The following is a 15,362-nucleotide window of genomic DNA, read 5'->3' as shown; positions in this document are numbered from 1 at the left end:
TTCAAGGCTTTGCCCCCTTACAACCTTATATAAAAGACTCAAAAATAGACTTCTACTCTAAAAAGGAAAGGCCTAACCCAATCCTTAACCTATTAGGTAACTTAAACTAACTAGGAAACTAAAATACTAAAAGACAACAACAACAACAACAACAACCATAACCTTATCCCAACTAAATGGGGTCGGCTACATGGATCCAAAAGGGCCAAAAAAATAAAATAAAATAAAATAATAAAATAATAAAAAGTAAAAAAAGGGGGTTTAAGCATTAGTCAAAGCAGCATCCCAGGAACATCCCCCTACTCGGGATCGGCTACACGGGTCCTTGACCTCCAAACAACTCTATCCGCGGTCATACTAGGATCTAGCCTTATCATATGCATATCCTTTCGTACCACTTCTCCAATAGTCATTTTAGGTCTGCCCCTACCTCTTTTAGTTCCTTCCAATTGAATCTGGTCACTCTTTCTTACTGGTGCATCCGTGGGTCTCCTTTGTACATGACCAAACCATCTCAAGCGGCTCTCCCGAAGTTTGTCCTGGATTGGTGCAACTCCCAATTCGGTTCTAATACGAACATTCCTTATTCTATCTCTCCTGGTCTTACCGCACATCCTCCTCAGCATCCTCATCTCCGCTACACTCATCTTATCTATATGACTCTTCTTAACTGCCCAACATTCCGCCCCATAAATCATCGTTGGTCTTATTACTGTCCTGTCGAATTTCCCCTTAAGCTTAATAGGCATACGTTTGTCAAATAAAACTCCTGATGCTCCTCTCCATTTCAACCATCCTACTTTAATTCTGTGGGAAACATCATCTTCTATATCACCTTCTTTGTTAAAGGTTGACCCTAGGTATTTAAAGCATTCACTTTGTGGTAGCTCTCTCTCCTCAAGTTTCACCACTTCATCATCTATCCTGGTTTGCCTGGAGTTACACATCATATATTCTGTCTTTGTTCTGCTTAACTTAAAACCTCTTGATTCCAAGTTTGAGCTCCATAGTTCTAGCTTTGCATTAATCCCTTTCACTGTCTCATCTATCAAAACAATATCATCAGCAAGTAGCATACACCAAGGGACTTCATCTTGAATATGTCTAGTTAAATCATCCATGATGAGTGCAAACAAATAGGGGCTGGACTAAAATACTAAAAGAAATAGACTCAAAACATGGCTGGACTTATAGAGTCCTAATCCAGGCCAACTTACATCGCATGACCACTTAACCAAGTCACACGATCACTTAAATTGAACCAATTTGAACCGGTTCAATTAAAAAAACATAAAAATAAACGATTGGGCTAATCCCGTATGCAACTTATATACCCCTAGTTTAGGCTCAGTAAAGTGGCCTATTACATAGAAAACCCTTGGGATCAAAGGCCCAACATATCTATATCCCAACCCTAGACTTATTTCTAAAGAAATAAGCCCATTTCGGTGATGAATCTGCATCAGGTGGACCCAAAGGTCTCCTTCTCACATGTCAACTTTCAGCCAAAACAGAATTGGTCATGTGGAAAAATAAGGTTTTGAAAATTCAGTGAAAAATAAAACTTTTCTAAAATGAAATGGACAGCTGAATATGCCAATACATGGGAGAGTATATGGTTGAATCTGTCTGATATTTGATATGTGGCAAACATTTTTATCCATACAGTCAAGAGGGCATATCACCATCATGGATCGAAAACTCGACCGAAACCTGTCGAAACCGTCGAGTTGCCTCGGTTTCAACAGGTTCCGAGACGAGTTACACTGTAACTTTAAAAAATCCCAAAACTTGACATGGTTTCGACCGTTTCGGTCAGGTTTCGACCAAAACCGACGGTTTTTCTACCAAAACCTGGTCGAACCGGTCAAAACCATGGCCTTTTGAATTGCTTTTTCCTTGGCAAAACCTTATTTCACTTTTCTATCTTCTTTTTCCCATTCAAACCAACAACAAAAGCTCTCCTCAAACGACAAAAGCGCTGGAATGTATCTCCTCCCTGTATTTCTCTTCCTCTGTTTGTTGACTCTTCGGGAACGTTGTTTTTTGGTTAATAAAAAATTATTATAAAAAAAAAAGGTAAGAATTGCAATTTTTAATTAGGTTTAACTTTCTGTCATGGCAGTGGAGAGCAAGGTTCGCAATCTCAGATCATGTCGGCCAATTTTGGCTGGATCGGATCGGTATTGACCGAGCCATCTTCAAGCATGCCTTTTGAAGTGGAACCGATCATCCAGGGCATCTTGTTTTTGGCTAGTAAATTTTTTTACTGTGAGTATGGGTATGTTCCCAAGGAAGCTAATTGTATAAGCCCATAACATGGCAAGGGAGGCCCTGTCTCTTACTGAGATGACAGATTGGCATTCATCCACTTCTTGGCTTCACAATCTATGTATAAGTGAAGCCTTGTGTTTAATTTCTGAATAAATTTTCCATCTACCAAAAAAAAATGTAAAGTTTTTATAGATCACGATAGTAAATGTAAAGTTTTCATCCTAGAAGTTTGAATTGGTAGGCATGGTTTTAGGTATCGGTATCATATAGTATGTATCAGACATTACGTATTGGTTTTGAGAGTGACTGATCCCGATACTTTAGTGTCTGTGTTGTATCAAAGTGTACGATAGTAAACTTGGGTCAATAACCACAAGTACCATTTCCAGTGATTTTTTGGTGAAAGTAATTCATGGATTGTGTTTAAAATGTCAAAAATAGGCAACCTGTAAAAAATCAGACCTAAAAAACCTTGTTTTGGGGTCGAAACCTTGGTTTCCCCATCCATGGGAAAAAATCCCTGGTTTCGACCAACCAAAATTCGGTTTTGGCTAGGTCGAAACCCGAGTTTTTTTTTCCTTGATCACCATTCCACGTAGCAAAACATGGTGTCAATCTAGAGATGAGTCTTTCTGGACTAGGAAAACTTTTGGCTTTTATCAAGGCATAATGACTGAATTACACTTCTACACCTAAATTATCATTATTTAATCATGTCTCCCTGATACTGACTATCTTCCTTCTTCGGTTGTATTCCATCCTGGGACACGATCAGTTTGGAAACGCCTGGGGGGAGGATAGAAGGAAGCCTTCGGGCTTTACCTGCCCTTTCTAATAAAGAATTCCAATTCGACCCGGGAAAGCGCTGGCAACAACAGAAAGGAAGGGGTCCATGTAGCTGCTGCGAGATATATATATATCCCAGAAGGGGGAGAAGAAAAATTTACAGAACTAACACAACAAGCACAGCAAAACCCTAAGAAGAGGGCTACTGAAGAGAGGGGGGAAGACCCCAGGAAACAACAATATGCCTGTTCCTTGGGGAGTCCACACATCTAGAAGAAAAAGAAAGCTTGCTTCTAATATCAAAAGCAATGGAGTCCCAAATCTGATGGAGGGGCCTAGAGGACCATTTTCTGAGATTATATTCCATTCAAATGTGATTGATGGCAGCACCAAAAGCAAGTTTACCACAACATCACAGACGGACGAACCACCAAAAGTCATATCCACCAATAATCCACTCTCTCTGAAAGAGGAGTGATGTAGATAAGTCCCTTAGAGGACTTGTTTTATTGAAAATAAGCTGTGGGTTGGGTTATTTATGTATTGGGACTTTGATCCCATGGGTTTATTTTGTAATTGACCACTTTAATGAGCCTAAAATATGGGTAGAAAATAGGAAAACGAGATTTACTTCAATAGTTTAGTTAGAATCCTATTTTGAGTTTGTTTTCTTTATTATTTCACTTTCCTGGTCAATTTAGGATACCTTATTAGTTAAGGATTGGCTTAGGCTTTTCCTTTTTAGTGGCTAAGTCTATTTTTGAGTCTTCTATATAAGTTTGTAAGGGAGGGTCCAACATTGTACACGAATTTGATTAATGAAATATTGGCTTGAGCCCTTGTGAAAATCCTGAGATAGGAAGGGTGAGATGCCCAGGCTGAGAGAGCCAACCCCAGTTCAATCAAATTAAGTTCGAGAGTGCTACAAGCTGCTGGGATTTCTTTTCAACATATTGTTACATCGATTTTTTTATGATTATTACAGCAAGATCATTGCTGCTTCAACATGTTATTAATTTTGTGGGATTCTTTCTTTTGGTTATGTTTTGAGATCTCATCATTCTTCTCTAACCAATTTTGAGATCCCATTGTTCTCTTTGGAATCCCATTGCTCTCTTTCTTGTTCTTTAGAGATTTTTTTATTTGATTATGCCTGGGATTAGACCTATTCTAGTTCTAGTCTTACATTAGGGAGGATCCTCAGACTTCGAGGCCAATATTTGGACAGAAGACCTTGCCAGATGGAGGAAGAGAAGGAGCAGGCAGAGAAAAGGTGCTCCACATCCTCAGGGACATTCGAGCAGAGACAACAAACTGGGGAGATGGCAATCTAACGATGGATCAAAAAAGACTGCGTTGGGAGGCAGTTCGAGAGGGCCTGCCAAACTCGGGGACATTCTCCCATATTATTTGCTCTACTTATGATTTTCATTAGAGCTTACCATTTCTCTTTCCATACAATCTGAACAGAACCATCAGTCGTTTTCATCTCATATGTCTCTTTTATTTATCCCACAATATTATCAATTGAATAGATAATAGAGATAGCAAGAAGGATCTCAATATTGAGGAGGCTCATGGAAAGATATAGAGATAGCAAGAAGGATCTCCATATGGTCTTTATCGACCTTGAAAAATCCTATGACTGAGTCCCTAGAGATCTAATCCAACATGTAGTGAAAAGAGGGGTGTCAAGTAAATATGTAGATGTCATTAAAGATATGTATGAGGGTGTGGTAACTAGTGTTGTGGGAGGTCAGGGCAAGGAATTCCCAATTACGATTGAATTACATCCGGGTTCAGCCTTAAGTCCTTATCTTTTTGCACTTATCATAGACGATATAACCAAGAGCATTCAAGACAAGATCCCATGGTGTATGCTCTTCGCCGATGATATCGTTTTGATGGATGAGACAAAAGAAGGGATTAACTCTAAGAGCTTTGGAGGTCAACCTTGGAAACAAGAGGCTTTAAGATTAGTAGAACGAAGATGGAGTATATGATGTGTAATTTTAGTCACACTATGATGAATACTGATGTGGTGCGAATTGAGGAAAGAGAGATACCGCAAAATGATTATTTTAGATATCTGGGGTCAATCATAAATAAAGAAGGTGACATAGAGGATGATGTTTCACAGAGAATTAAAGTGGGATGGATGAAGTGGAGAGGTGCGTCTGGAGTGCTGTGTGACCGACATATTCCTTTAAAGCTTAAAGGAGAGTTCTATGGGACTGTTGTTTGACTGGCTATCATGTATGGGGCAGAATGTTGGGTAGTTAAGAAGTGTCATATTGATAAGCTTTGTGAGCAGAGATGAGGATGTTAAGATGGATGTGTGGAAAAACAAGGAAGGATAAAGTACGGAATGAACATATAAGAGCGGACCTGGGAGTTTCCCCGATCAATGACAAGCTCTGAGAGAGTCGTTTAAGGTGGTATGGTCATATTCAACAGAGGCCTAGGGACGCCCTAGTAAGGAGGAGTGATGTGATTCCGATTGAAGGAGCTAAAAGAGCTAGGGGCAGACCTAAAATGACCATAGAAGAAGTGTTGAGGAAGGACATGCATAGTCTAGGTCTTGTACCAAGTCTGACCTCGGACAGAGCCTATTGGAGGGAAAGGATCCATGTCTCAGACCCCATTTAGCTGAGATTCTCCCGACGTGCTGGACTGTGCCTCTTTCCTCTTACTATCTTTCATTTTCCTTTTCTTTTTTTTTTTTTTTTCATTTCTCATCTCTGTCCCCATCTTTTCTTTCCCTTTGTTGGTTAGCACTCTATTTTCCCTACTTTGTTTTGTTTGAATCCATGTAGCCGACCCCATTAAGTTGGGATAAAGCTGAGTTTGTGGCTGTTGTTGAATATTATCAATTGAATATTCTCTCCTATAATATTTCTGTGCATGAACATCAATTATACCTAGATATCTTTGTGCTACATAAGTTCCTTCCCTCACCTCGACTCCAAAACTAGACTCTAGGGTTTGTGATTGTGAACCAACTGTCAGTGGTTTTGATCCCACTGTTGTTCCAAACAGTGGTCTGAAGGTTAAGTGAAATATTATTTGGAAATCATATCATTGTATATGAATACCCTTTTTTTCATAAAATGGCTTAATGGTAAAGGTTCTTCTACATGCGCCCCCAAAAGGGGTAAAAAGTCTCTTCTACATCAATGGCCAAAAGGGGTAATACACTGATAAACAGGTATTGTGTTTGAGTCTCGTGCAGTAGATCAATTTACTTAGATCGTTTTAGGCGTTACTCATCTTAACTATCATCCATGAGCCAGCATTTAGACCATCTTGTTTGAATAGTCTGACCAAGCTATCATCCAACGTGACAGTCTGCTCAGCAAGTCAGCTCAAAGATTTCAATTGAAATTTTCCTGTGTGTGCATTTTTCCTGGAAACTAATAGAATCTTGAGAAAAGATGATTGGGGTGAGTTGGTACTAACCCTGGGCATGGCAGCTGATGATCCAACTGCCAGTTGGAACCATGTTCTATATACGTATTGGGGAAATGTAAATGCAACCAAAGCTTGGTTACGTTCAGCTATCACCAGATCACAACTCTTTGCAACGTGGCTGCATGGGTAGGTCCACGTGATAGTGGACAACACTACATCCATCTCCCTTGTAAACTTTCATCCCCAAATTGACCAAAAATTACAATAGTGCTGTTAGATTCTGTTATTATATTATTCATTTTCCATGCTTGTCTCAAGCTCTTATTCATCCGTATTGGCCATCTGGTGATTTGGTGATGGTTTAAATGAAACCATGCTTGGTCACAACTAGACTAACCTTTATCTTTTATACTTGATTACCTAGAAGTCTAAAATGCTGACCTTCCTGGGATGAGTTTTTTTTTTCTAATGCACCCTGTGATTTGCAGTTGAAGAAGCCCCTGAAAATGTATTCCTTATTGATGATTGCCCTCACGACTGGTTGTTTCCTCAATGCTCTGCTGTGGTGAGTTACGCGTATTTCTTGTGCATTATATTTTATAACCTGGATTGGAGATGAAGAGGAATATCGAAAGTGTGGTAGTTTAACAAAATCTTGTCTGGTCTGTGATTCTGCTTTTGTAGTGCTGTAGAAGTCTCAACCTTGAAGATGGTTCAAAAAATTAATTCAATAAATTGAAACATAGGCCTTTGTAAAGAAAATGAAAGAAGAACTTCCCTCAAGCTGCTAATCTTAGCAATTCAGAAATTTTCTATGGAACTCTGAAGCTAAAAGAAGCAGAAATTGTAATACCCCCCCCCCCCCCCCCATTGCAAATCTATTGACCTATCCTGAATATAAGGACCTTTAGGACTCTTGACCAGTTTGATGGTCCCAATATAGAAGCAAGAAACAGAAATGTAAAAAAAAAATATCATAAGTTGGGTGAAATTAAAGTAAATGAGCTTTTGTACTAGTGGGCCATTGCTTCTGATATTAAGGTACATTTGAGTTGAAGTCTTTGCTGATTACTTTAGCTCATTGTTTAGGTCCACAGTCAGATGTTATGACAATCTGGTTCTTGCAGTTAGAACTAGAACAGTCCAATGTCAGAACTCAACGGCCTGTTGGCTGGTCAATGGTTCTTGGCCTTGACATAGTATGGAGTTGGGAGTTAGAAGTTAGGGATGGACCAACCTCCCTTTTGGGTTAAGGTATGAAGAGTCAGACCATCAGGTCCAAAATGATCTACAAACATTGCTATATAACATCCTACCAATGTGTGGAAGTCTCCAAAGTGTTCACTATAAGGGACTCCATAAGACTTTCTTTGAACCATTTGAATGTCTATATGGATCTTCAAAATGAAGCATTTTAAAAGTAGTTTGTACCAAAACAATTCTTAAGCTTAGTAAAGCATTTATTAAATAATCCCACAAGTAAGAATTCCTGTCACAGAACTGTAACCTGCTTGTACATAAGCTTTACTCAAATCATGGAGAGATCACAAGATCTTGGGTTTGTTGAAAAGTGATTAAGTAGCCTGTTTATTGACACCAATTCCTATTTGGGTGAGTTTCCAATTGATGAACTTACATCCCCTAGTGATGGGATTGTGATGGCAGATCCCAGGTCTTGATTCTGGTTTCGTGGTGCATCACAAATCACACATACTTGTTGGTTTTCTTTCTTCATTGCAGTTTTGCATCTGCATCAATTTTTCAATGATGATTTCTCACTTTCAATTTCTCAAACAAAATCTCTAATGTGTGATTGTTTTGTTGCTGAAATACAGGTTCATCATGGTGGCGCTGGTACAACAGCCGCAGGACTAAGGGCCGGGGTAATATTTCCTCTTTAAAGTCCATCGGTTTAAAGCTTTGGTTTCTTTCACTTCTGAAAGTACACCAGTAGATTAATATAATTCATGCTTTGTCCAGTTTCTTAAACCTTGGTTTATGACTATGTATAGTGGATTTATCTAATGCCTAATTTGTAACCTTACTGTACCAGTGTCCGACAACAATTATACCATTCTTTGGGGATCAATTCTTTTGGGGTGATAGAGTGCATCAAATAGGGTTAGCACCAGCACCAATACCTATATCTGAGCTCACTGTTGAATCTCTATCAAATGCAATAACATTTATGCTTCAGCCAGAGGTAATTTGATCTGTATATGTATGCTATCTCATGCTATTAGTTAAGCTGTTTCAAGATGGATCACTTGTCGAATCCCTTAAACCAGTCTTTGGTTGTCTGTCTGATATTTTATGAGTGACCGGATTATATAATTTGATAAATTGCAAGTGTGAACTTGGAGGTTTTCATTGCCCCCCCCCCCCCCCCTTCTCTTTTTGCATATTGCAATCTTTTGGTATTGACAGATAGAATTAGGTGTTTCTCAGTGCGACAATATCAGAATATAAAACCTGTAAAGAAAAGAGAGAGAAGGCTGCTAGAGAGATTAACAGCTGATGGAGAGCTTCCCCCTCTACTGTTACATATATATAAGTTTCAGATTACAATTGAGCAAGGACTACTAAGTCCTTGCAATAGACTAGAAGAATAAGACTTTTCTAATCAGACTAGGAAAGTACATAACAAGTAATCTAACTAGATACAAAGTATCTTAGACTAGTAAGGAAACAAATAAAGAGATAAAGCAACACTACCACAGGATTACAACTACAACCCACGATAGAGGGACTCCCCTTATCATGGTAAACATCTAACACATCCCACGTTTAGCACTCAGTATTGATTTGAAGTTTGATATAACAGCGGAAGCAATACATAATTTTGTGTAGGAAAGAAGCAAGACAAACAAAAAGAATGGGAACTCTTAACAAAGGAAAACTGTTTGTAAGTTGGTCGCATTCAAGCCCATGTCAAGAATTTCCCTTGTGTGGTTTTCCATCCTTAACAAGTTTACCTTAGGCTTGGCTTTTAAGTCACTTGGAAATGTCTTCATGGCAAGATGCCCTTTTAACCTTTGTAGTTTTGCAAGTCAAAAAGTGGAGTTTGACTTATTTTATTATATTATTGTTCTCTTTTATGGTGAAAAGAAGTTTCTGATAGGGTTCAAGTGGAAATTGAGCCAACACCTGTGGTCCACATTTATTTGTTTGGTATACTGTGTATAGCTTTCTTTCTATCGACTATGTTGCTGGATTTCCAATCATCTTATATATGAGGTTGACTCAGTTTCTTCAACAGGATCAAGCAGATTTAAAAGTAACTTTCAGTTTAATGTAATTCCTCGAGTCTTGGCATGTATTGCGGTTTTAGTAGGGAAAACACTAACCAGGATGAAAATATAGGATAATCATATAATGTTTTTGTTAAAGGTCTTACTGAACAAATTTGGCATATATGATATTGTAGAACAACACCCTCCTTTTCCTGGTGTGAACATTGGATCCCCAAACTCAGTATGTTCAGTTGTTCACATTACATATGGGAATGCTGTGGTACACTGCCTTTATTTCAAGAAATGGATTGTACATCTTCTTTTTTTTTGTATTGGCATATGCTATGACATGGACACAGTGAGGTCTTGGTTCACAATGATATTTGAACCTTACAGGTAAAGGCACAAGCAGTGGAATTAGCAAAAAAGATAGAGAATGAAGATGGTGTAGCAGCAGCAGTTGATGTGTTTCACTGTCATTTACCTGAAGAGCTACCAATGCCTACGTCATTGTTGGAAGAGAACGATCAACCATACCTACTACAGTGGCTATTTGAACAAATTGAGAAAGTTTGCTGTCTTCCCTGTTCGTAATAGCATCCTTTTTCTGTTTCCTGTAGGTCACAACTAATAAAAATAAATTTAAGCATTCATATCTAAAGATACTTTATCCTAGATGCAAATAATCACCGATCACTAGAGTGATGCCATGGGTGTTATGGTTGCATGAAACCTTTTTCGCCTGTCTTCTTGAGATCATAGGTAAAATCACAGTTAAAAGATACTCAGCCAGAGGATGTTAAGACCAACCATGTGGCTAGTTCCACTTGGATCTGTTCCCTGTCTTATCTTTTATGTATGAAAGACAGACATGGAGGGTTGAAGATGTGCTGTTCAATGAGTTTGTGGCGATTCTTTTCGAAATGTAAGCCTGATTGGATAACCCTGTTCTTTGGACCATTTTTGTTCTCGTAAAAATGGTTAGAAATCTTCAAATTGGAATGTTAGGATCAGTTGCTTAACAGTTTACATTTTGGGGTCCAAACGGTGAACTCCACCCGGTGTATCTGTATGCAGTCTGCATTGTATATATAAGTCTCCTTGTACTCTGCTTATAGGGGGCCATGTGTTCCGTTGTGCCTATCTCATTTTGATCCTATAATAACAGTATAGTTCTTCAGGCCAGTCTTTCTAGTATAGTAGAATGGATGTTTACCCTGATTAAACTATAGCTTTACTAGAGAGTATGGAGCCTTTTGTATGTGAGCATGCGTGGGTACTGATAAATGAGAACAGAATGAGCTCTCGGGGTGCTCACGGTTTAGAGTATCGGAAATTTGGATCGGAATTGGCTGTGACGCATCTGGGTCGTCAATGCTAGGGTGGTAACGACTCCGTCCAATTCCAATCCTCGATTCTGCGTTTGAAACGCTGAGTGTGTTTTGAATTTTGATATCACACTAGCAACAATAAACCCTAATTATAGGTGAAATAGTTCAAGAATTTTTTTTGGTTAAATCTACTTAAAAAAAAAGTTGATATTTATAAGCTAAATATAACTTATTATGGACTTTTCAAATTATGTCCTAAACCTTTTTTCTTTTTTATTTTTTTTGATAAAAATTATGTCCTAAAGTTCAAAATTTAACAAAGTAATTTTAGATTAAAGAAAGATAGTATCTGGCACAAATATTATCCATAATCAATCATTAAAATTACTTTTGAATTGCTTTAATGCAAGATTTCAAATCCACTTTTGGTACGAGCTTTGGTTCAAATTACCACACCAACCGAAAGTAACCAATATGGAGTTATGGACAGAATAACTTAGGGAAAGTAAAAAAAGAGGAAATTTTCATTTAATCAATTGTTTCATGTTTTTATAAAATACAAGTTTTGGCCACCGAAACAAAACGTTTTGGATTTTTTTGGCTGATGCTACAAAAATGATTTAAAGAAGCATGAATTTATAAAATTTGAATCGTTGGATTAAGCTTAAATCAATCCATCCATTTACATAGATGTACTCATAATCCCCATCCAAGCAATGAATAATTAATAGCAATCATTATGGAAAAAATCTGTTGTGTGGTTTTAGTTCCACATCGGGTGTGTGTTTTAGGTGTGTGTTTTATATATCCATCATTCCACAGTTTTAAAAGCCAATTAATCTTTTGGATCTGACGTATGATTTATGTGTTTATCAATATCACAAAACAAAACAAAAAACTGTAGTTCTCTGGTCATTGAAATATAAGAAAAAAGAATCAAATAGGTGGTAGGTGAAATGATTGGCGTGAGGCTCGGAATTTGACATGGTCATTCCAAAGGGTGGGTTTTCTCTTTCCATCCAATGGTTGGTGTGGCTTTTCCAATTTTCAGGAACACATGTGGTTTATCCTCTTAATTTTACCATTTATCAATATTGAGTAAAAAATGTATTATAATCTAACACTCACTTACATAATTACAAAATTAATAAAAAACTCAACTTCTTATATTAATAAAAGGATCAAGTTTCCCTCCACCCATGGTGATCCCATTCATCGTAGGGGGCGGGAGAGGGCGGAAAAGCGTATCGGGAGGGTATTTTGGATCATTCTAAAATCCTAAGATGGTGGGTGAACTGTCCTCTATGGGTGGAGGGAAACTTAGTCCTTAATAAAAAGACCAAGTTTCTCATTTTCTCTTAACCTATAGTGATTGGTGAAGATAGAATCTCTTCATCCACATGATAGTACTCTATGATTGAGAAAGATATGCTGGACCTTCACCAATAAGTCTTGAAAGTTAATAATGACATTCATAATGTGAAATCACTATTCATGGAGAAGAAGAACTAAATCCTTAATAAAGTATCTAATTTGATGGGTGCAGCTTCTTGTCACCAATGTGGTGAGGTAATTAAGAAGTTGTACCCTTCATTCAGTTGCCGCTTGTCTTATTATTAAAAGCTATTTTAATATAGTACTTAATGCATGTGTAAATGAGGGTTTCTAAAAAATTGAAAATATTTAAGGCAGTATCTATGTGAAATGAGAAGATAGTATATCTCATTTAAATAAAAAAGTATGTTATATTAAAAGGGTTAAACCCAAAAATGAAAGATTACAATTTCTTTATTCATCATTTTCATTAGGGAAAGGTTTTGTACACGGTCGTGTAAACCGTGTACGAAACTTTTCCCTCCTGCTTTACTTTTTTTTTTATGAAAACTCCCCACCTCCTCTTTCCTCTCCGTTTCCTTCTACCATTCTTCTCCGTCACCGGCACCCATCCCCCTCCTCCTCCGACTCCTAACCTCCCGCCCCATCACCTCCTACCCTCCTGCTCCCTCTTTTCCCCTGCAAAGTTTTTTTTTATTATTATCAGTAATCTGAATCTGGTAATAGTTCTTTTTAGTTCTTCGTATTTGATACGGAACTTGAAATATGGACTATTGAATGCTTTCACTGATTTATTGACTTCAAATTTCGACTTCTTCATCATTAATTTGATACATTTTAAGTTCTCTGTTTTTTCAAGTAAATTTCCGAGTCCAATGGGGCAAATTAATTAGGTACACGCACGGTATCCAACATCCGAGAAAGGATAGAGCAGAAGACGAAGGAGAAGGTTGAACTCATCTCCTCCTTGCCCAAAGACGGCGGCAAAGATGGTGGTGGTGGCGGTGGTGATGGAGACAAAAAGACGGAAGAAAAATCGGCGAAGAAACCAGATGATAAGAAAATCAAACAGGTACCACAAATTAGTATATTAATTTTTAAAACTAAACATTCAAGAGTCGATCTCATGTTAATTAATAATAAAAAATTATCACGTTTCCTTGGTTAATTAATGTTAATAGGCTCCGGCAACGTCGGTGATTCTAAAGATCAGATTACACTGCGAGGGTTGCATCCAGAAAATTCGTCGAATCATTTTGAAAATTAAACGTGAGTGAGCTTGTTTCTCAATGACATTTTTTTGGCTTTTTTAGAACTAATTAATTACGATTAAATTAATTAAAAATAGTTAATCTCCTCTCGACGAGCTAGCTTTTGGATTTTTCGTTTCTTACATTTCATGAAACTGATTTACACATTTTTGTCCACAGGCATTGAAAGCATGAACATTGATGCAGCGAAGGATTTGGTGACTGTGAAGGGAACAATGGACGTCAAAGCGCTCATACCTTTCCTTAAGGACAAACTTAAGAGGGGTGTAGAGATTGTTCCGGAGAAGAAAGAAGAAGAGAAAAAGGAAGAGAAGAAGGACAAAGAAGGTGGAGAGAAGAAGGATGGTGGTGGCGGTGGTGGAGACGGAGAGAAGAAAGAGAAGGGAAGAGGGAGGGAGGGAAGGGAAGAGGGAGCTGGAGCCGGAGGAGGAGGGGGATGGGAGCCGGGGACGGAGAAGAATGGTAAAAAGAAACGGAGAGGAAAGAGGAGGGGGGTTTTCATAAATAAAATAAAGTAAAGGGGGGAAAAGTTTGGTACACGGTTTACACGACCGTGTACAAGACCTTTACCCTTTTCATTATAATAAGATTTTCCCCTTGAATTGCTTTTAAAGGAAAAAGTTTTCCACCATGCTAGGGTACTATTTCCCTCTTACATGGGATTCTTTATTATTTTCCTCTTATGTTCTGATCATATGGATAATTCTGTTCTCCAAACTACTATTGGTGTTGGTGTGTAAATTCTCCCACATTGGCATTGTGGAATTTTAATTAGGTCCCATTTATTTGATGAAGACTTTGATGAGATAGGAGAATTGGGATGAAAAAGTGCTGATGTGGCAGTTCAATTGTACAGAAAAAGTTAGAACCAATTGGGAGGTGTTTGAGCTTGAGTGCTTTACCCATCTGTCGTTCCTTGGTGTTGTTGACACCTATAGGATGTAGCAACTGGCAACCCTAATAGTAGTAGCACATCTTCCTCTACCAATTCTCTCGGTCAATAAATACCCTGTAGGCCAAAGTTATCATCTCATCTAACTGTATCCCTCAGTACCAGGATTATTATGTGTGTTACCCAAAAAAAGTACCAGTATTATTATACCATGAAGAAAATCTGTAAAATGGAGCGTTTGTTTGACAGGGAGGATGGGGTGGGAATGTAGTGGGTTGGGGAACAGAGATGTGATTTTTACTTTTTCCATAAACACTAATATATAATGATCAATGTCTCATCAAATGCCATGTCAGCAGACAAAACATTTAATGCGCCATGGTAGCAGACAAAGCATTTAATGTTTTTCCTGAGTTTTTGTAAGATTTGGATCATCTGCTGCTGCCTGCCCGTGCGGTCGACGTGCAGCCTCACACAGGCAAGGGCAAAATGGCCTCCCTATCCACTGCACGGGGTGGGATCCAAACCCTGCTTGTGTGAGGCTGCACGCCAATTGTATGGGCAGGTGGCAGCAGAGGATCCAAATTGGTTTTTGTAAATTCACCACCCTGGCACCAAGTTAACCAAACAAGATTGGATGGATATTTTGAAGTGCCACATTAATATTTCCCCACCCCGACCTAAGTTCCCATCAAATAAACGACCCCTAATGGAAACTCCGAGCGTGATTAACACTCAACCGATGAAAGAAAAGGAAAAACCAGCCCATGACCGACCATGAGACTGACCAGTCCATATGTAGGAAATGCTACTTACAAAGGGTTTTAGG

General features: G+C 38.3%; 1 protein-coding gene across 1 annotated transcript in view; it reads left to right on the top strand.

The window, feature by feature from the left end:
- LOC122667069 (sterol 3-beta-glucosyltransferase UGT80B1-like) overlaps window positions 1–10,313 on the top strand; it is a 39,418-nt gene extending 29,105 nt beyond the window's left edge. The window contains exons 11-14 of the mRNA XM_043863250.1: window positions 6,960–7,036; window positions 8,307–8,354; window positions 8,525–8,674; window positions 10,101–10,313. Coding sequence (XP_043719185.1) covers window positions 6,960–7,036; window positions 8,307–8,354; window positions 8,525–8,674; window positions 10,101–10,298 — 473 coding nt within the window. The 3' untranslated portion in view covers window positions 10,299–10,313. The remainder of the gene's footprint in view (window positions 1–6,959; window positions 7,037–8,306; window positions 8,355–8,524; window positions 8,675–10,100) is intronic.
- The last annotated feature ends 5,049 nt before the right edge of the window (window positions 10,314–15,362 follow it).

The sequence above is a fragment of the Telopea speciosissima genome, chromosome 7 (assembly GCF_018873765.1).
Source record: "Telopea speciosissima isolate NSW1024214 ecotype Mountain lineage chromosome 7, Tspe_v1, whole genome shotgun sequence".
Lineage (NCBI taxonomy): Eukaryota > Viridiplantae > Streptophyta > Magnoliopsida > Proteales > Proteaceae > Telopea > Telopea speciosissima.
This window is presented reverse-complemented; position numbering and strand designations above follow the sequence as displayed.